Here is a 23,087-nt window from a genome sequence, read left to right on the forward strand (position 1 = left end):
TTTTTTAAAAAAAATCTTTTTATTCTATTTATTTGTATTTTTATTTTTAATGCACTGGTGGCCTCACCAACATGGAGGCTCTTAATTATTCCCAAAAAAAAAACACATGGAAGCTCTTATAATTTGGTAGATCTTGTAGCAAACAAGTTCCTCCATTTGCGCACAACTGCTATCAGAGAGTACCAAACAACTGAATTTTTATTTTCAAAAAGCTGATGAATATAAAAGTAAAGCAATATATATTTATATATATAAAATTTTATTCCGACATGGGTTAGTAAAAAAAACTAAATAAATAAAAATTAGATAATGATTGAAAAGTCATAGAATTAGATTATAACTTAAAAATATCTAAAAACATTTTTGAATAATTTTTTTAGTATAATACCCGAATTGATCCCTCTACTTTTCTCTTTCTTTCTTTTTGGTCCCTCTACTCAGAAATGCGCCCCACTAATCCCTCTACTCTTGAAAATGATCAAATTTGTCTCTTTACCCTTAATCTCTCCCCATCTAGTCCCTCTACTCTTGAAAATACAGCCAATAGTTACCTTATTTTAGAGTATAAGATACTAAATTGAACAATTTTCAAGAGTAGAGGGACTACTTGGGCTCATTTCTAAGTAGAGGGACCAAAAGGGAAGAGAGAGAAAAGTAGAGGGACTAATTCGGGTATTATACTTAATTTTTTTCATTTATTACAAAACATAAAATTGATTACTAATATAAACTAGTACCAAAATTAAAAGCTATATATTAATAGATCATGCATAATTTTTTTTTCTTATTTCATTAAAAAACTGATATAAATTAATTTTTCTTAGGATATTATAAGTTGAAAGTAGATACTAACACTTTTTTATTCAAAATAAGAAGTTTTTTTCAAAAATGCATTAAATATTTTAAGAAATGTATAACCAGAGGGTTGAAATAATACTATATAAACCAATTTATTTTAGAATTAAATTAATGAGCTTCCTTTTACCCTTATATATATATATATATATATATATATATTGTAAACTATTCAAAGACTCCTTCAACATGAGCAAACCGGAATTTTTAATATATATACAAGATTAATAATTCTTATATGTACCCCTAGACATGGCCATGGTTCAGGAATCGCCGGTTTTAGTTCCTGAACCACCGGTTCCAGTTTAAGGAAACTTTGAACTGGAATTGAACTGCCTAGGCAAGGTTCTTGGGGGTTCAGTTCCGGTTCTAGAAATTCGGTTCAACGGTTCTGGTCTGACAATTAATATGATTCGGGTTTTTTTTTTTGCTAAACTAAATAATTCAATAATTCAAATTAAATGAACACAAAAATACAAAAATTAATATAATACAATATTTAATTAAAAAAAAGTATTAATAATTCAAAACAATATTTTACAATAAACATACAATAGTATTAATAAGAATTGTTTTTATTTTTGTTTTTTTTTCTTTTTGGTTTCTAGTATACCAATGTAAGTTGCACAGTTTACACTATACAAATTGAAAATCTTGGAAGTTTTATCTATATATTGGAATATATATATATAAATGTATCTTTAAATGATCAACAAATTTAGGCAAATTGATATATATATATATATATATATATTTATGTTTATTTTATTTTATTTATTTATATATTTTTTTTAATGATTCAAATGTTTTTTACATGAGATTATTTTACTTATTATATTTTCATTTATATAAAATAAATATAATTCAATATGAACTAAGTTAATTATTAAAGTTTCAAAATGGGAGATATATAAAGTTTAGTCTCTGTTTTTTACTTTCTAATAAATTTATGATCTATTCATTTTATAAAAAAATAAATATATAGTATACAATTAAATTTGCTCACTCATATATATTAAATTAGAAAAATAATATGGAAATCTACTAAAGAATTGAATATTTTTTTCGCTCAAAGAATTGAAATTTCAAAGATAATGTAAACAAGCAATTCAATTAGTATTAAAAGTTGTTATTGATCTCTATTAAAGCTCTGTTAAGTACTCCTCATTAATTAAATTGTTTTAATAAATCCATATTTAATTTGTTACTAATAATTTGTGGCATAATCAATTAATTATACCTTATCTTCTTGCATGTGTAACAAAGTTTGGCATAGCTCAATAATGTCACGAGTAAGACCTAATCGGCTAATCAAGTGTTCAGAATCAGGCCTAATCAATAATCAATTTGGTTAATAACTTTAATTATTTATTTAAAATATATTTAAACATGTAATTACTTAATTAATTACTAATTAATGATATTAACAAAATAAAAACCTAATCATTCATGACATTATTTATATAATATATATATATATATATATGATATTTTGATTTAACTAGAACCTTCAGTTGCACCTCCGGTTGCATTGTCGTTTCCATGGTTTTCAAATTTTGAAACCAAAACCGAACTTTTCGGTTTTTGGACAGTTACAGTTTTACTCGCTCCGGTTGGGTTTTTTACGGTTCAATTTTTTACAGTTCGGTTCCGGTTCGGTTTCACAGTGTCAGTTCAAAATGGCCACGTCTATGTACCCCCAAACACACCGTTTTCAGGCCTGGAATTTTTAATATATATATATATATATATATATGACTAATAATTCTTATATATATAAATATTCAAACCCACCCCTCTATTCCTTTTCCGGCCCATATTCATTACCGCTATTTTATTCAATTCATTTAACCAACCTTATAAATAAATTAATATATAAACCTAATGATTCCTTCCCCCTTCGTTCCCCACTTTTTCCGGGCCGGAATTTTTAATATATAAGACTAATTATTCTTATATATTCAACACCCCACCCACCACCCCCTCCTCTTCCTTTCCAGACAGATTTTTTTTCCCTGATGTAATCTACAAGCTACTAGGTGAAAAATAAATGAGTACAAAAATTTAGCAGTTACAGTGGCTTGATTGACTTTTTAGGGATAACCCTCTTATGTAATCCTGAAGGAAAATTTGAGAGATATTTCTCACACAGAACTTCTACAAAGGACCAAACATGTGAATTGTAATATGAGAGACTCGAACTCAAGACCTCTCAATCACAACTACAGGTAATTACTATTGAATTACCACTACAAGAAAAATCCCAAATCGGCACGGTAGTATTAGCACGGAAATGAGTTTAAAAACCGTGCCAAATTGATTTTGGCACCGTATTTGGCACCAAAAATTAACTATGCCTATAGAATGGTGACAAATAAATTTTGGCACCGTCTTTTTATACCGTGCCAAATTTTGTCACTGTTTTTAGCACCATTTTTGTACTATTGTGCCAAATATTACCACTAATATATGGCACAGACTTTGGTTCAATATTTGGCATGGTTTTGGCGCAGTTTTATTGGTTCAGCATTTGGTGCGGTTTTTTGGCACGATTTTATATATTATATTTTTTCACAATATTTGCCAAAGTTTTTAGCAAAAAACTTTTGTCACGGCTTTTGGCACGCTATTGTTTATTCTATAAAAAAATAATTTATATGAAATTAATTTTATTTAAATTTTCTTGAATTACACCAATCAAAATTTTTTTTTTTTGAATTGCTAAACAAAAAATATTTTATTGAATTAACAATACATACACATTCCTTTAATCAACTTCTTCAACATCTTCTGACTAACAATAAAAACACTATGGCTGATGGATTGTCTGAAAATACTAGGCAATGTAGAGAATACAAATATAATATTGTTCATAATGAGCTTAATGGCTAGAAACATTAATGTAGTAAATGTCTCTCTTGGATGCATGATTGTTTTCTTGCAAAAGTTGTTGAATGATAAACAACACTTTGAGCATGATATCCGAAAAAAGCAGCCTCCAATTAAATAAAATTGAAGCATGGAGAACAAGTTTACACACTAGGATACAACGAAACTATCTTAAGTTATTTTGCAGCATAATAGTAGATCTGATTCAAGTGGAAGAACGAATGCAAGAAATGTTAAAATATGACTGACCAATCCTGTATGCATGGCTTTTACTTTCAAGTGAGACAATATCCTTGCCACAAGGCAAGTCAGAGCTGCAAGAACTGCACCCAAAAGTAGTTACACATGACTGACAGAAATTAATTATAGCATATTCTCAAGTGAAACGCTAATAAAAAGTAATCATGTGTTTCTTTATACAAACATATCCATCATGTGATTTATGAACTTTTGAATGGCTAAAAACACAATTAAATTGTTTGAAGCTAAACATACTGAAAAACTCTATGTATAGCAAATGAAGAATTTCCCAAGAAAACACATGGCTTGCATACATTCTCAAAAAGTAGATAGAATTCTTTAAAAATTTCATCAAAAGGAAACACCATGTGTTTCCCAAGAAAACACATGGCCTGCAAGCACACCGAATCATTGATACATAATGTCAAAGGATTTCTACTAGCTAACAGTAATAAGAATATGATAATGTGCTTACTTTCAATATATATGGGATGAGCTTGAACCTTGAATTCCTATATGCATCGTCGCCTTGGACAAATCTTTTAAGTAAAGGAATGATTTCCAATGGGGTATCCATCGTATAATAAAAGGCAAGATTGTATGTCGTCAAAACGGGGACCTAATATTCAATCAAGAAGTTCAATGACTTCATTTGATTCTATTGTTTAAAATGATTTGATATTAAGAAGATGAGAGGAAATAACCTGTATGTTAACAATGAAAAAAAAATCTCTACCACCTGGTGCAGCATACTCCTAAAACACACAAATTGAGTGAATTTCTTTTGGCAATGATGTAGTTGAAGGAGTTTATTTTCTTAAAAGGAAATATACATGTACCTGAACTATGCTCCCCGGTTGACCACCAAGATCATCTTCCCGCTTATTAGATGATAACCAATCAGCACCTACAAGTTTCATCAATGTACTCGTCGCTTTCACCTGTTGCACAAGTTAAATTAGTGAAGACAATATGAATGGAATTACTAAATTGATATGTATATGTATTGACAAAACCTTCTGATTGTTTTGCAAATAAGTTGGACCATGGATCAAAAATGACGAAGGATCAACAGTGGCCCAAGTGCAAGGTGAAGCACAGCTTGAATCATTTGGAAGAGTGGTTCCATATCTACATGTCACCATGTTGCCTGTTCTTGTGTTTAGTGAATACATGTTGTTACTCCTTTCAATTGCGGATGCATAGTTAAAATTAAATCAATGAAACTTAACAGTCAGATTGTTGGAGGTCTATAAATCAATGAGGTATATAGACCCCAAATTCAACCACATAACGACTCCCTAATTCTGCATTGGAGGCTAACAATTACGACAATGGTATTTGCTTTATTAAAGTCGATGTTCAATTTCAAGAAGCTCAGACAATAGCAGTTATATTGCAGCATAACTAATTTTAGGTGGATAAAGAAATCACGTAGAATTTCAACTAGCCAGCAATTATACGATGTAAAAGAAAAGTCAAAGTGATAATAACAATAATATTCACATGAACATTCCCATGACTGATAGAAATTGATGTCAAGCAACTACTCAATGCAAGGCTACATTCATAAAATGATAAGCAAAGCTGAACTGAAGAAATATCATATACCAGAACATCTGTCACTTAGAAGACTGTGGTTGGAGTCTATAGGTTCCATTGGATCAGGGTATGTAGACATTATATTGATCAAATGATATCAGAATGAAATTCCATTCATCAACACTCTGAAAGAAGTAAAATTATTTTGTGACAGGGAAAGGCTAATTACAATTCAGCTTCTTTGCCTGTGACAACCACAACCCAAGAGAAGTGATTAGACAGGAACATAAGAAATAATAACAAATAAATAAATAAATAAATAACAATAGAGCAGCTTTCAAATGAGATAAGTTAGTGTTTTGAATGAATTGGTTGAACATGGAGTTGCCGGGGCTTGGGCCAAAACACAATCTGAAAAAGCAGGTCATAATACTGTATAGATCTATGGACAAGTTATGAATTTGTATGGATCTTGGGGCAAAATTAAGATAAGAAAATCATAATCACTGAACACAATTTTCCCTATTTGATTTTCTTTTCTTTGAAAAGTCAAGTTAATCAGATAAACACAGATAAAAGATTGGCTTTAAAACTTGAAACTTTATTTTTCCCATATATCTAGATCTCAAATTTAGGAAATCTCACCATAGAGAAGAGGAAGAAGGGTAGGTTCTCCGGCAAGGCACCATGATCAAGCCTCCTAACGCCATTGCCCGATGGTTTGCTCTCAGCTTGGGAGTGATCAAAGAGATAATTTGGCTGGGATGAAATGGAGAGGGATTGGGATTGCTAGGGTTTTCATCGGGAGATTTGAGCAGGGTGGTCAAGATTCGAGCAAGGTGGTCAAGAAGAAGCCTAAGGGGAATTAGTTGCTAGGGTTCTCTCTCTCGATCTCTAAGAAAGGGCTGGGTCTTGTATTTCCTGGGTGTTAATCACATCAAACCCCAGCAAAATTCTATTACCATGTAAACCGACAAGGAAACGGCCGTGGATTCATTGCTTTTGGTGGCGGTTCCTCCTATAAACCACCACCAAATTCACTTACCATTGGAAACCGCCACAAAAACGGCCTGGATTCATTGCATTTGGCGGTAATTTATCCCTTAAACCGCCGCCAAGTTCAATTACCATTCAAACCACCATGGGAACGGCCGTGGATCCATTGGATTTCATGCCAGTTTATAGATAAACTGCCGCCAAATTCAATGAATTGCCGGCTACCATTGAAAGCGCAACGAAAACCGTTGGGAAATTGCATGATTTCTTGTAGTGGTTTTAGCCTTGCATTAGAGGAGAGAATTGAAATATTGCAATAATTGACAAAATATTGAACTAAAAAACCAAAACTTGCATTTTCCATTTAGAACAAATTAAATGAAAAATTACTACAAAATTAATTTCTAATCAAATAAAAAATAATTATGAATCCCTCTCCACACATTGCTTCCTTCTCTACGCATACCTTTCAATCTTCTTTTCCTCTGTATCTAAAAGAAAAAATAGAAAACCAAGAAACTCATATCTTGAATTAAAATTCAAGCAAAGATATTTAAATGAAAATAAAAAAAGAAAATTGGTATTTAAACTTTTATTCTCTCCAATCTAATCCATACTAACAAAAGTAAAACAAACAAAATCAATTGTTTAATCAAAATTTAATGGGAAAAATAAAAAAAATAAACCAAAAAAAAAAAAAGAAAATGGTACCTTTCTATACCTCTTATGAAATAAATTTGCCATTGTGAGTAAACAAAAAAATAAAAAAAAAAAAAAACACACACACACACACACACAAATTGGTTCTTTGCAGATGAACTACGCTGTGATACTTTGCCATGGAAAACCTTCGACATGTTGGCGCTTCAATTGAGAAGTTGATTCTAGCTCCAATGTGTTGATCGAGGAATAACGAAACCTCCTAAAGTCCATTGAACCTAGACATGTTCAAAGCTCTAACCAGAAGCAAACAGGGGTTTTCGATAGATGCCTCTTAGGGAGTAGTGCTTGATGTTGACTTTGTACATCTATCCTTGCTTGAGGTGGGAGAGATGCTTGGATGGTTATCATATAATATAACAGTATAATGTATGATTACACATATGCCTATATAATAAGGCAATGATCTTTAAAAGGATGTGGAGCCCGTAACAAAGGAAGTCAAAGCATACCCCAATTGAAAAGTTGTTTGTGCCTCCCTTCATAATATTTAATAAAAATTATCATAACAATAGTGACAGTGACAGTAACAAAGGCCTATATATTTTTCTAGTGAGAGTGACAAATTAGGGAGAAAGTAATTGTTTGCTAGGTTGTGAGACCACTATATTAAGAATTTTCACGTGTCAATGATAGATATATAGTGATAGAGAGTAAGTAATTAGAATGATCATACGGAACACCCTTTGTTAAGAATGTACCACATGTCAATTATTGAGACCATCAAGGGATGAAACTAACATTATGTGTAGATACTAAAGCCACATGTGGTTCACAGTGATCTAGTTTATTAGTATTTTCAATGTTGGAACAAAGTCATTGCCTTTAATGCATTACCCTTTGCTTAAATTAGATTGTTCAATTATAAAATTTTGAACTCTCCCAATATCTATACCTTTCAATGTATCTAATCATAATTAGTCATAATGAGTTAGGTTGGAGCGAAACCTCCACATTTCACATGGGAGTTAATCATACTGCCATTCACCTATTACCGTGTGGTTTAGATTTTTATTAAGTTGTTAACGATGATTATTCACAACCATATGATCTAGAAATATTACATACTTCTCCATAATCTTTCTGTGATTAATCTCAATTTTTAGTATTAATAAAATATTACAATAATTTTAGTCTTCTATGCATTTGAAGCATAATGTTCTTCTTAAAAAATGTTCTTTTGAATATATTTGCAATGAATAATTTTATTCTAATTCAGATTAACTATGTTTGAAAAGATCATGATTAGTTTCAAGGATTAAAAAGTGACCTACAAATGATGATAGAAAATCTAAATGTAAAGCATTAAAGAAAGGAAGAAAGTGACAACATATTCAATAAAACAATAAATAAATATATAAATTTTAAAAAAATAAATGCCAAACAACAAATTTAACACTAAAAGAGTTAAGATTTTTAGTGACAATTTTTTTGTGTCACTCTATTATTTTGCCACAAATATTAGGTTTTATGTGTCAAAAAAGGTAACAGACACTATTGTTTAAATTAATTATGATAAATTATGTTTTTGTCGCTATTATAGTGATAATTGTGACAGTTTAGTGTATGCCACAATTAAATTATCACTATCAAAATATTAATAGTGGCAAAATTTTCTTTTGTGTCCAATATTCGTTACTAAAAGTATATAAGATTTGGTGTCAAAAATTTCTTAATGAGAATGATGTGTAATTATGATAAAAAATATTGTTATCACTATAACCTTTCATTTATTATGACTAAAGTGTTCTCTGTCACTCAACATATATTTTTTGTTACAACAATTTTGTCACAAAAAATTCAACCATTTAGTACCTACTAATTATTGCCACAAAAATTAAATTTCTTAATGACAAGATCCCCTTGCGTATATCCCGCAAGTGCACGGGTTTGTCGAAGTAATAATCCCAGATGAGCGGGTATCGAATCCACAGGGAATAGGGAATAAAAATACTTAATTCGATTCTTAGCTATGTGAAAGATCAATGATGATAAGTGTGACAATGATTCAATTCTCAACAATAAAAACAACAAGTAAGAGAGCAAAAGTAAATAAGGGGTAAGGCAATCGATAAAGATGGGGTACCCGGATAATGCTCCGCCTAGGATAATTGTTTCAAGTGCAAGAACCCTCTATTATGCTTCCTAATCAATGCAATGTTGAGTCGTGGAAATCCTTAATTACATAGTCCCAAATCTAAGGTCAACTATGCCTAACTCTATACATGTCCCGGAGGAGAGATTAGATAACCTCTTAACCTCGCACTCGCATAGAGTTGCAATGAGCTCTAGGGATTCCAAGTGATAAATCTCTTCCTAATTATAGACCTAACCCTTTGGTCCAGGTGGAAGGTCCCTAACCACGATTAAGCCCTATATACTAAGATCACCTCAACGCTTCACTCCGTTGCACGCGCAACTAAGCCCCAGCGGAAGTTCATCCCTTAGACCATTCACTCTATTATGGCCGCAAAGAACTCGAGGAATGGAGGTAAAATCTATCACGTCGGAGGGGAAAGGGGACGCTCCTGTACCTCTCAACTCACCCTCTCAACCCTCTCCAACCTAGCTTTGTCTAACGCTCGTGGTGTGTCACTCACTCACAAGGTTACCAACGAGAGCTCTCAACCCTAGTGTCACTCTAGGGGAAATGTTCATACAATCAAGCATTCAAGGTTGGAACTCACAATAAACATCAATTAATTGAAAGCATAATAAAGAGATTCAATTAAACGAATACATCCTAGGGTTCACAAATACCCAAGTACCCACTAGAGGTTTAGCTCTCCATGGAGCTAAGTACAATCAAAGAAATAGAATGTAAAAGCAATAAATCCATAAAGAAACCCCCTCGATAGTCATGTCGATGATCTTGTGGAAAGTCCTCTACTCGTCATCCAAGGATTCCCTCGTCTGGTATAGGATACGCCTCGACGGAAGCTCCCCTACCAACCTTCTTCCTAAGGAATGACGATGTCAGAGCCATAGAACCTCTCCAAAACCTTGGGCAATACCCCTCAAAACCCTCGCCGAAGCCCTCTCTCAAGTTGGGGAAAAGATGGAGAAAAGAATACTAAAATCGGGGCTAATTCGGCTTTAAATAGAGGTCGGAATCGGGCGACTACACGGGTGTGGATGCTTCACGCCCGATCGGAATTTCCACACGGGCGTGGATAATTTCCACACGCCCTGCGTGGATTCTCTCGAACTCCCTGCTTTTCTCGACCGGTGAGCAGGTCTGCTATAGTACTTGTTACCGTGTTGCTACAGATGCTACGCTCAGGGTATCCACCGAATAGCTTCCCGAATCCATACTTTCATTGAGTAACGCATAAGCGGGCACACGTTCACATCGTGGATCACTTGCTTCTTCAATGATAGGCAAGTTGGTGGAGCTCTTGTTCTATGTGCATAAATCGAAATGCTCGAGTGTGACCGCCTTTTGTGCCCCTCCAAATGGATGTGCCAAACTCGAATACGAGGAGGTTGGCACACTCTAGCATCTCACATCCGACCTATGTTTTTCGCTTTGAACCTTAGCAAGATTTCCTCCAAAATCGGTGCATTGTGATCCACATTGGCTTCTTTTCCTTCATACTAGCCCTCACAACCCTAAGCGCATAAAAAGTAACAAAAACACATATTAGTGTAAAAACCCGAGAAAAGTAATGCTCAACATAAGGAATGAACGCTTCGCATTCATACCGCACAAGCACTTATCACTTAACCATGTTATTGGGGTTTTTATGCTAAATAAGTTAATTTACACAATAGTTTTGATTTGTTGTGACATCGAATTATTTTGTCACTATTATAATTTCAATTGTGATAATTTAGTATACATCACAGTTATACATCTTATCTTTTGTGTCGATAATTTTGGATACAAAAACATTCAAACACGTAGTATCTAGTGAATGTTGTCATAAAAATATAAATTAACATATATAGTCTTTTATAAATTAGTATATATAGTTGTAAAATTATATTCTTAATAAAATATTAAAAAGTCTATTTTTCCTACTCAATCTCAAGGGTTATGTATAAATTTTTTTAAAAAATTATTAGATGTTTTAAGTAATTATAGGTAAAATAAAATTTTAAAAGAATTTAAAATTAAAATTTAACATAATTTTATCAAACAAAATTATTATTTATAAATACTTCAAAATAACCTATTAGATACAAAAAAACTATGTTCTATTAAGCCAAAATATTAACCTATTAAAACATCTTAAAGCAACTATGCCCAAATACTAAATCACCATCATCGCATTGGTGTATCTACAACAGCAAGAAGAATATTCCATATATATATGTATATTCATCAATCATTTACCAAATAAACAACTATTTTCATAGAAAAAATATCAAAATAACTAAAAATAAATATTAAAAAAAGTACAAATATAGGCCTGGCTTTCTCCAATATAGTTTTAGTAAACCAAATAGATTATGCTTGTACAACAAGAGTTACGATATTACGATTTTTTCGGTAATTATCAATCATTTTAATTATCAGATATTTTGTCACAAATATGATTTTTTTTGTTATAAAAAAAATTAACTAACAATAAGTTAATTATGATTATTTTTTTGTCACTAAAACTATTGTAATTGTGACGATTTAGGATCTCTAACAATTACGTTGTCGCTATTAATATACTAATAGTATCTTAATACTTTTTGTAATTGTCAGACAAAAGTGTTCTTCACCACTTTTTATTTTATTTTTTTTGTGATCATAGTTTTTGTTACAAAAAATTCAACTATTTAATGTCTACTAAATGTTGTCACAAAAAAACCCTCTAAAAACTAATAAGCAAAGTATGTTTAACATATTTAATGTCACATTTTTTTAGAAGGAAAAACTATTCAAATTTTAAAAATATTTGTAAATATATGAGATAAAAATCGATCTAAAAAATATTCTCCAAATTCATTGTTTTGCAAGTTTCCATTGTTTACCCAATCATCAAAATTTATATTTTACGGTCTAGAAAACAAGCTTTTAATTTAGATCATACCTAGGATTTATAGTATTAGAGAACAATTTCAAAAAATTAAAATGAAAATTAAATAGAGATTTACCAAATCTCACAAAACAAAATCTAGATAATATAATTTTTTAAAAAAAATAATAATTTAAAAAGATATATATCTTCAGTGAACCTAACATATGAAAAGAATAAATGAAGATGGTAAATCCTCAAGTAATTATGTGCCTATGGAGATCAATGACAACTGCTCGGCTTTATTTGATTCGGAGGATTAAAGTGACTCAACTAGCTCTTAATGTAGAGATACATGTTATTGATGGTCACAATATTTGGTTATTTTCCTTTTCTTAAATTCTTTTGCTTAATTTAAGCAATGGATAAGAGATAATTGTTATTTTGAATTATCTTTTTTAAACTTCAAAGTTAGTTTATTGAATTTTTTTACAATAATGGTTGTTTGTTAGTGTTTTCTTTTTTGATATTTTTAATCTTAGGTTCATAGTGGGAATATGTCATTTAGATTTTAATTATATGATTTTTTTTTTTGATGATTTTTTATCTATTAAAAACAACAAAGACCCAAATGCAACATGGAACTTATCTCAATTGAGAAGAAATAATGGTATGAAAGTTGTAATTAAATAAAAATTTTTCAAAATTTAAAATTATTTCATTAGGTTCTTATTTTTTTATTCTAAATATGCTGAATAAGCATCAAGAAGATTGAATAACATTTAAGTCCCAACAAAGGAGTCAAGTTCTAGCAAAAGTTGAGGCTAACAAGCCAAAAAAAAAAGATTTAAATGCACAACAAAGTACTTCATCTGCAAATTTAGGATAATTTAATAATTTTTTTCTTTTTTCAAAAGACAATTTTATAATTGTATTTCAGATATTAAAATTTCCAATTTTATATATTCAAAATTTGAATTGTGTGTTATTTGGTGATATTTATTTATTTTCATATAATATTAAATACTTTTATATGCTTGTATGACAATATTTTTGTTACTAAAAGTTTATTCTTTGTGACGAAAGTATCTAAAATATAACTTTATATTTATCATAAATAATTTATTATATTAGTAATAAAATTAGCGTAACATATAATTATTATTTTAGTGACAACATTTTTGTTAAATTAATAAATTTATTTGTGATAATAATAAACACATGATAATATCTCAAAATAACATCAGTTGCAAAGTAGTGATCACCAATAACAATATTACTATTGATAAAAACGTTTTCGTCACTATTTTTAATCATTTTAGTATTAACAATGTTATGATGAAAAAATGGACTATTATAACACTTATTCATCACTATTGTGTATTTTTTTTATGTCAACAATATTGTCATAATAAAATGGATTATTATGATAGCTTGTTCGTCACTATTTAACATTTTTCTTGTGTTAACAACATTGACACAATTGAACAAATTATTGTGAGCACTTTATTCGTCACAAATAAGAAATTTTTGTGTCAATAAAATTGACATAAAAAAAGAAGGTTATTGTAGCCACATCACCTTGTCACAAATAGTAAATTTGTTAGTGTGGTTTTTGTGACGGGAGATGATGATTTCTAAAATTTGTTACTATTACTAATTATGACTAAAATTATTGCTTTAGTAATAACTTTTACTATCACTAAAAGTACAATTTGTTGTAGTATGAATAGATCAATTTGATTTATGCAATTGAATAAAATATTTTTTATCATACAAAGATTAGTATTTTTTTTCTTGTATAATCTTATGTTTAAATATTTATTTTTTATCAATGCATATTTACAAAAATATTTGGCTTTTGTATAAATTATAGCATGAGCTCCACAAATAGTCAACACATAGTATTTTATTGTTGAAAAATTTCCTTCTGAAAATCCTCTTATTTATTATTTTTGGATAAAAATTAATTTTCCTATTTTTATCCACATTTTTTTTAGAATTGATGCACTCTCCATAAGTGTACGGATCGTAATAAGTAATAATGTGGTACCCCGCAAGGGGTAGAGTTGTCGAACCACAGGGACTGGACTCATAGTACAAGTTGATCTTCTAATCTCTAGTCAAACAAAGAAGGGGTAGATCAAAGACTAACTAAACAAAAAAAGAAGAAAGAGAGATGAAGAAAACATGTAGACTAGGGTTAAAATTTTAGCAACAGAGAGAGCATCGCCCAGGATAATCCCCATGTGCTTTAGTGTATTGACTTGTTTCTAATATCTATCAATTACATTCTAAGGTTCTTGCGGGTGCTCAACAGCATTGTCACATCTGCAGCTCTCAAATACGTCAAGTTTTGCAAATGAAACTTCGGTTTTTATACACGTCAAGTTTTGTAATTACACAAGGCAATCACAACTATGATAATTAACACACATCAAGTTTTACAGATACAATTACGGAAATCAAGCATGCCAAGTTATACGACACATGAATTAACAAAGCAAGTAAATCAAAGTATACTAAGCAACATGGTTCAACATCCTGGGGCACCGTGAAACAGTTAGCCCCTCATGAATTCATACAATTAAGAGAAAGTAACTAGTACAATATGGAGAGAAATCATGACTCCCCCTCTTCACAAGATTGTCTCAATATTGTCTTGAAAGCTTCATGAATGAGCCAACTCCACTTCTCAAGTGCATCCAACTCAACCTTGATCTCCTTAGAAGGTGTGGTAAAGACTGCTCATGGCCTCCGTCATTTACCAGAAAAGTAGAGATGAAAACCATGGCCAAGCTCCCTTTTTAAAACCTAGATTTGGGAGATAAAAAGAACTTTTCGGGATCAACACAGTCTAAGCACGCACGTACTTAAGCCGTGCTTTTCTTGGGACTTTTCGGAGAATCTGCTAAGTGTCACCCAGAGAAGTACACGAGGAGAGCACGGTCGTGCTATGCTAAAACATGCCCATGAAAGGAGCATGCTAAAACCGTGCTTGGGACGTGCTTGGCTTGAACACTTAGAAATTTGTATTCTTTGGTCAATTTTTCCTCCGATTTCACTCCTACTTGCTCTAAACCCTAAAATTTTGCACAATGAACACAATATACCCAGAATAGCATCATATATATATATATATATATATATATATATATATATAAATAGTATTGAAAGAGTAGCAAAAGTATAAATTGGAGGTATATAAACCATGATATGAAATGCACTCATCAAGAATATGAATTCATTTTACTTCTACTTTTCCATATATAAGGGTTTCCACCTCATCTTATACCCTGGTCATAGAATCAAGGTTTAATTTCCTAAATAGTCCCTCTACTTTTTCAAACATACCCTTTCAGTCTCTTTACTTTGAACTAAAACCTTTCGGTCCCACTACAATTTTAACATGACCATGTCAGCCCGCCTAAATCTTAAACCATCAAAAATGGGACTGGCATGGTTCATTTAAACATAATAGAGAGACTAAAATGAGGGACTAAAAGGGTAAGTTTGAAAAATAATGGGATTATTTAGAGAATTATACTTAGAATCAATATGCGATAATTTAGAATATTTATCACCAACATATTTATTTAAGTTTTTTTTTATCACTTCTCTATATTTTAATTAAATAAATCAATTATTATTCATATTTATTAAAAAAACTGCTAGAGAAATTAAGATGCAAACAATAGGTTTAAAAAACACATACACTTGAATATTTTCTTTCCTTCTTATAAGATAATGTATAAATAATGTATGGTACACAATTGTTCACAATTATTATTCTTACAAATGTAAATACACAATATATAAATATATTTGGTCTTTGATTAACTAGTTCTCTTGGAGGCAAGAGTTCCAAACCAGTGTGAGCAAGGTATTGAAATCCCTATCAAGAGCTAAATATCTCTCAATGGATGTTTTTATTAAGACAAATTATTGAAAATCAAAACCACTTAAATAACCAAGTCTCTACAACTTGGACCAATCTACATTGGTAACACACAATATTTTATTCATCTTACGCTAATAACATTCTTGCAAAAAGGTAAATATAAATATGAAAGCAATTAAGGGTAGACCTCAATCACACAATGAACACCTAAATCACAGATTATCTGATAACTTGGGAAGCCTGCTTGAAGAAATATTGATTTCCATTCATTTTCATTTCTCTCTTTTCCTGTGGTAAATGTCATCATATGTATGTCAAGAAGATATTGAGTCTTTGTCGTCTCATTTGAATCAACATCATGTTCTACGACTGCTTCAATGATAATCACCTTTCCTCTATTTGGGATTGCCTCTTTGCATTTCTTTAATATTTTTATGCATTCATCATCACTCCAATCATGTAATATCCACTGAAAGTTAAAAAAAAATTATTTAACAAAAACCTATACAAATTATCAAAGAAAAAAAAGTATTGTAGATTTTTTTAACCAATAAAATGGTTTTCATATTAAATAAAGTTGTTCGCAAAAAATAATTTGGAAATTTTGACAAATAATTCATAATTATTATTATAAAACAAAAATAAATCTAAAAAACAAATAAATCCCTTAACTAATGAAGGACAACCAAATTTGTAAATGAGAGAAACAAATAAAATAATTTAAAATTTTAACCATAATTTCAAGCCAGTTTGGCAAAAATGAAAAAAACAATAATTTCAAGCAAGTTTAATATTTGTAAAGATTTTTTAAACAAATAAAATTACATCATGATATGGATTATTAAACAATAAATTCAATCATTCAATAATTTTCACATAAATTATATATGGGATCGATGGATTTTACATATAAATATTAATTATTCAATAATTTCAGTTTGAACTAATTTAGGCCCAAAAAAGTTTTAATTTATATGGATCTATGACTATGGAATGCATCTAATTAGTGTACTTTTTATAAGACAAAATTTAATGGATCTATGACAATGAAATACATCTAATTAGTATATTTTTTATATGACAAAATTTAGTGCAACCGAAGCAAACAAGCAAATAAATTTAGATGAAAGAGAAGAGTAATAATAGTAGAAGTTTAAAATTCTTTAGAATATAAACTATTTTACGATAAAAGCAAACTTGAATTTCGAGCCTTTAATGAAATAGAAGAGTAATAATAGTAAAAAGTTTTTTTTTTCAAATATAAATAAACTATTTTAAGATAAAGCAAACTCAAATTGTTAATCTTTGATGAAAGAGAAAAGTAATAATGGTCAAAGAGTGTGTTTTTTTAAATATAAACAAACTTTTCTCAAAACTCTTTGGTGAAAGTGAGTAATACTCTTAAAATATAAATAAACTATATATTTTGAGAGACAGCAAACTCTAGTTCTCTGCCTTTAATTGAAGAGAACAATAATAATGGTAAAAAAGTTTTTTTTTAAAACATATAAATAAATCTTCCTCATGAAAGCATATAAATAAACTATTTTAAGAGAAAACAACTCAAATTCTTGATCTTAAAAGAAAATAATAAAGGGCAATAATGGTAAAAAAATTCCTTTAAAAGATAAATAAACTATTTTGACAAATAGCAAACTCAGAATTCTTGATCTTTTACCTAAAGTAAAAGTAATAATGGCAAAAGGATAATAAACTTCAACCTTGTTCGATGAATGAAGTATAAAACTCAAAATTGACCGAAAACAGTAATTAAAAATCCATACCTTCGATGAGGGACAAACGATCTGCAGCGAGGAACATGCACAAACATATCACCCTTCACAAACTCTACCAATCCATTCTCCGGCTGCATATCCACCACATGAGCCAGATCAAGAATCGAACACTTCACCGATTGGAAAGCCTCAGTGATCATTAAGGCAGCACCACCGGTACCACCATCGACGTCCACCAGTGATCGGAGCTTTCCAAGGAGGACATCACCCCACTCCTTCACCACTTCTCCCATAAACAATTTGCTATCAGAAGCCATGGCCTCATTGAACAAAGCATTGAACTTATTGGTGCTACGGTGGTGTCGTGATTGAAGCCTAGTGCAGTGCGTTCGTCATCCAAGTCATGGGAAGCATGGTGAATCTGTGGAGCGGAGCATGATAGCAGCATGGATGGAGGATGCGCAGCATGGGGTGAAGGGATAGCTGAGCATGGTTGCTCAGGAGAAGAGTGAAGACTTTTCGTCTGAAAAACTTTTGACTAATATTATATAGTATATGTGTTAAGGATGCTGGCCAATCAAGTTTAACTTAATGAATTATGTTAGCCAATCAGATGTAACTTAAAGGCTTAAGTTAGCCAATCAGGTTGTTAGTAGTGTTATAATGTTTGGGATTACTTTCGACTACAAATAGTATAGAGTCTGATAACTCATTGGTTGTATGAGCAAACTTTCAGTTTTATTCATTGTATATTTTGCTTGTTCTTCTCGTCTTCTTTGCAGGCAATATACTCATCTCTTTATCTGCATCTTTCTCTCCAGCAAGGGACACATACGGAGGCTTGCTGCCATCGCGACCCTCAATAAGGTGGTATGAGAGCTTCAGGGTGGTCATGACGAGCGAAGCCCCCGTGAGTCTCACGCAGCACTACGTCCCAGTCTTCAAGGGTGAGGAATATGGGAGATAGAGCTTGAGAATGAAAACTTTTTTTCAGTCTCAGGAACTTTGGGATTTGGTTGAGAATAGAATAGCAGAAGGAGAGGATGAAGTGAAGCAGAAGGAGAGTAAGAAGAGGGATGCAAAAGCAAGGTGTCTCATTCAACAGGCGGTAGTAGGGCTGGTCCTTGACAGGATAGCAGAGGCAGAGATGGCTCACAATGCGTGGGAGTTAATTAAGAAGCAATCCCAAGGTTCCTCAATGATGGTGTCTGTGAGGAAGCAAGCTCTTCGGCAAAGCTTCGAGACCTTGTAGATGGAGGACTGTGAAAGTGTTCAGAGCTATTGGGCACCAGTCATCGCGATAGTGAACCAAGTGAGAGGTCTCGGGCACAAGCTCTCGGAGGTAGAGGTAGTGTCCAAGGTCTTGCGAAGTCTGGCGCCGAAGTTTGACTTTGTGGCCATCGCGATGGAGGAGTATAGAGATCTGTCGACACTCACCCTTGACGAGCTCTGTGGGTCACTCCAAGCTCATGAGTTCAGGATTAATAGATCATTAGGAAAAGTCAGTGAGAAGGTATTATATGTGAAGAGTGATAGCTCATTACCTCAGTCCAAGGAGAAGGGAAGCTCAAGCACTTTGAGTGGATGGAGCTCAGCTCGAGGTCGAGGAAGAGGCAGAGGGTATAGAGGACAAGGGAGTACTTCCAATTCCAAGGCTCATATCCAATGTTTTCACTATAAAAAGTATGGACATGTGAAGGCTGAGTGTCGGGAGAGAATCAAATCCACGGAAAAGGGAGAATCTTTGGTCGCTGAGGAGAAGGAGGTCATGAATGTGTTCAAAGCCAGTACTGATGAAGTCCCATTCTCAAACTCGGTGTGGTTAGTGGATTCGGGGTGTTCGAATCACATGACGGGCAAGAGAAGCATGTTCACAAGCTTGGATGAATCTCAAAAGATCACGGTGCATCTTGGTGATGATAAGGAGATGAAGGTGCTTGGAATGGGCACGGTTGCAATTAGCATGAAGGGTAGAGAAGTTAAACAACTCCAGGGAGTGCAATTGGTCTCCGGTCTAGCCCATAATTTGCTCAGCGTTGGACAGCTTCTCACCAGGCGATACTCAGTGATCTTTCAAAAGAATAAGTGCGTTATTAGCGATGATAACACAGGAGAAATGGTGGTTGAGGTACCGAGAATGAGTAATAATATGTTCCCTATTGATCTCACAGGAGTGGAGAGGCTGAATTTGGCCGTGAGCAAGCATGCAGCTTCGGAGTTATGGCATCGAAAGCTCGATCATCTGAATTACAGGAGTCTTGCGACACTTGTACGTGTTGCAAGTGTTATTAGGCTACCAAAACTATACAATGTGACTCAGTGTGAGGAGTGTGCGATGTGCAAGCATGCAAGGAGCTCCTTTCCAACAGCAAAGCCCAGAAGAGCCCGATGCTGTCTAGAATTAGTGCATATGGACATCTGTGATCCAATGAGCGTGCCATCGCTGGGAGGTATGAATTACTTCTTTCTTCTTATTGATGACTACAGTAGGAAGTGTTGGGTTTATTTCTTAAGAAACAAATGTGAGGCCTTTGATTGTTTTAAGAAATTTCATGTTATAGTTGAGAGGGAGACCGAGAAGAAATTAAAAACACTCAGGAGTGATCGTGGGGGAGAGTTTACTTCTTATGCATTCACTATATATTGTGAAGAAGCTGGAATCAGGAGGGAACTCTCAGCACCCTATACACCACAACAAAATGGTGTTGTGGAATGTAAGAACATGACCATTGTAGAGATGGCTCGATGTTTGCTCAAAGATGGTGAATTACCAACTGAATTCTGGGCCGAGGCAACAGTAACCTCAGTCTACTTGATCAACAGGTCTCCTACACAAGCTTTAGAGGGAAGGACTCCATTCGAAATGTGGCATGGAGTTAAGCCTGATGTGAGTCACCTCAGGGTATTTGGAAGCATTGTGTATACATTAATTCCCTCACAGAAGCTTAGGAAGCTAGATGAGAAATCACTGAAGTGTGTGTTGATGGGGTACTGCTTAGATTCTAAGGCCTATAGGTTGTATGATTCATTGAACTCCAAGGTGATTGTGAGTAGGGATGTGATCTTTCATGAAAATTCAAGATGGAAGTGGAATGAAGACAGAGGCAAATCAGTAGTCACAATGAGTGAACTTGGTGTAGATGAAGAAATGAACAAGAACAATGCAACAGATGAGATAATTAACAGGAATGGAGACTCTTCAAATAGTAGCAATGCTGGGAGTGGCTCGAACTAATCAGAGGAATCAAGTGATGAGTCACCACTAAGAAGAACAAGGTCATTAGCAGAAGTATATAATACTTGCTCCTTTGCTCTTCTTGTGAATGATCCATAGGTGTATCAAGATGCCATAAAACATAAGGAGTGGAAAGAGGCTATGATTGCCGAGGTAGCTGCAATTCAAAGCAATGATACTTGGGAATTGACTAAGTTACCATCAGGGAAGAAGGCCGTGGGACTTAAATGGGTATACAAGACCAAACTTGGTGCGGGTAGAGAGATCCAGAAGCACAAGGCGAGGCTGGTAGCAAAGGGTTATGTCCAACAGCATGGCCTGGACTACGATGAGGTCTTCGCACCTGTGGCTCGGATTTAAACTGTAAGGATTATGTTAGCTATTGCTGCTTAGACTTACTAACCGGTGTATCACTTTGATGTATGATTAGCTTTTCTCAATGGGGAGATCTCAGCGGAAGTCTATGTGTCTCAACCTGAAGGATATGAAATTAGTGGTGATGAGCACAAAGTGTATCATCTGAGGAAGGCTCTCTACGGGCTTAAGCAAGTGCCGAGAGCATGGTATAATAAAATCAACACTCATTTTAAGCAGCATGGTTACATGAAGAATGATACTGAGCATACACTCTATAAGAAGGGGGATGGAGAAGGAAATTATATTTTGATCAATCTCTACGTGGATGATATGGTGTATACTAGTGCATCACAAGATCTGATCAAGCAATTCAAAAGGGAGATGATGGGTACATTTGACATGTCTGATCTAGGTGAGGATAAACTCTTCCAAGGATTGGAGATATTTCAATCAAGGGAAGGAATTCTTATCTTATAGAAGAGATACATTGAAGAACACCTATCACAAATGAATATGAAACATTGCAAGCATGTTGAGACCCCGATTGGAGTAAATGAAAAATTCTCAGAAGGAGACTAGGAGGAATTAGCAGATGGAACACTGTACAGAAGTCTCATTGGCAAATTACTCTACATTGTTTATTCTAGACTAGATATATGTTATGTTGTTAACTTCTTATCGAGGTTCATGAGCAGGCCAAGTGTAGAACATCTCAATGCTGTGAAGAGAGTCTTGAAGTACCTTGCAGGGACTATGACACTTGGTTTACTCTACTCCAGTGAAAGCAACGGAACTCTTGAGGGGTTCACAGATAGCGATTGGGGAGGTTCTCTTTGTGACAGGAAGAGCACCTCAAGAGTATTGTGCAGGATTGGAACATGTTCAATTACCTGGTCATCAAAGAAGCAGGACGTTGTGGCTCTTTCTTCAACTGAGGCCGAGTACATAGCTGCTACCTCAACAACATGTCAATTGGTTTGGCTGAGAAGGATACTAGGAGATTGTCGGAGAATGATTGAAGGGTCCTCTATGCTGTGGTGTAATAACTAGTCAACTATAGCTGTTGCGAGAAATCCAGTGTATCATGGGCGAACCAAACATATAGACGTTAGGTTCCACTTCATTCGCAGTCTTGTTTCTGATGGGTCAATTACACTTCGGCATTGCAATACAGGGGATCAGTTGGCTGATATTCTAACTAAACCGCTACCCTCGGAGAAGCACAGAAGGATACGAGCTCAACTGGGAATCAGAGAGCTTCAATCAAGGGAGGGTGTTGGTGCTACGGTGGTGCCATGATTGAAGCCTGGTGCAGTGTGTTCGTCATCCAAGTCATGGGAAGCATGGTGAATCTGTGGAGCGGAGCATGATAGCAGCATGGATGGAGGATGCCCAGCATGGGGTGAAGGGATAGCTGAGCATGGTTGCTCAAGAGAAGCGTGAAGACTTTTCTTCTGAAAACTTTTGACTAATATTATATAGTATCTGTGTTAAGGATGCTGGCCAATCAAGTTTAACTTAATGAATTATGTTAGCCAATCAAATGTAACTTAAAGGCTTAAGTTAGCCAATCAGGTTGCTAGTAGTGTTATAATGTTTGGGATTACTTTTGACTACTAATAGTATAGAGTCTGATAGCTCATTGGTTGTATGAGCAAACTTTC

At 33.3% G+C, this 23,087-nt stretch overlaps 2 protein-coding genes across 2 annotated transcripts; both read right to left on the reverse strand.

Moving 5' to 3' along the window:
* Positions 1-4,052: 4,052 nt before the first annotated feature.
* LOC120249777 (protein ENHANCED DISEASE RESISTANCE 2-like) lies at positions 4,053-5,129 on the reverse strand. The gene is made up of 5 exons (XM_039258421.1): positions 5,001-5,129; positions 4,824-4,925; positions 4,689-4,739; positions 4,460-4,603; positions 4,053-4,067 (listed from the first exon to the last, which is right to left on the reverse strand). Exons 1-5 carry the CDS (start codon positions 5,127-5,129, stop codon positions 4,053-4,055), a joined length of 441 nt encoding a protein of 146 aa, XP_039114355.1.
* An 11,141-nt stretch (positions 5,130-16,270) lies between these two features.
* Positions 16,271-18,148, reverse strand: LOC120249786 (5-pentadecatrienyl resorcinol O-methyltransferase-like). Its single transcript, XM_039258434.1, has 2 exons — positions 17,915-18,148; positions 16,271-16,564 (listed from the first exon to the last, which is right to left on the reverse strand). The coding sequence occupies exons 1-2, from the start codon at positions 18,146-18,148 to the stop codon at positions 16,271-16,273; spliced, it is 528 nt and encodes a 175-aa protein (XP_039114368.1).
* Between the last annotated feature and the right edge of the window lie 4,939 nt (positions 18,149-23,087).

Source organism: Dioscorea cayenensis, chromosome 3, assembly GCF_009730915.1.
Source record: "Dioscorea cayenensis subsp. rotundata cultivar TDr96_F1 chromosome 3, TDr96_F1_v2_PseudoChromosome.rev07_lg8_w22 25.fasta, whole genome shotgun sequence".
NCBI lineage: Eukaryota > Viridiplantae > Streptophyta > Magnoliopsida > Dioscoreales > Dioscoreaceae > Dioscorea > Dioscorea cayenensis.

Bases quoted from the DNA above. Each gene is read 5' to 3' on its own strand.
- LOC120249777 (XM_039258421.1), bottom strand. From the start codon at position 5,129: ATGGTGACATGTAGATATGGAACCACTCTTCCAAATGATTCAAGCTGT. The intron at 4,926-5,000 runs GTTTTGTCAATA...CTTGTGCAACAG, and splicing joins ATTTGCAAAACAATCAGAAG to GTGAAAGCGACGAGTACATT. The intron at 4,740-4,823 runs GTACATGTATAT...TGTGTGTTTTAG, and splicing joins AACCGGGGAGCATAGTTCAG to GAGTATGCTGCACCAGGTGG.
- LOC120249786 (XM_039258434.1), bottom strand. From the start codon at position 18,148: ATGGCTTCTGATAGCAAATTGTTTATGGGAGAAGTGGTGAAGGAGTGG. The intron at 16,565-17,914 runs GTTCCTCGCTGC...TTTAACTTTCAG, and splicing joins AGGGTGATATGTTTGTGCAT to TGGATATTACATGATTGGAG.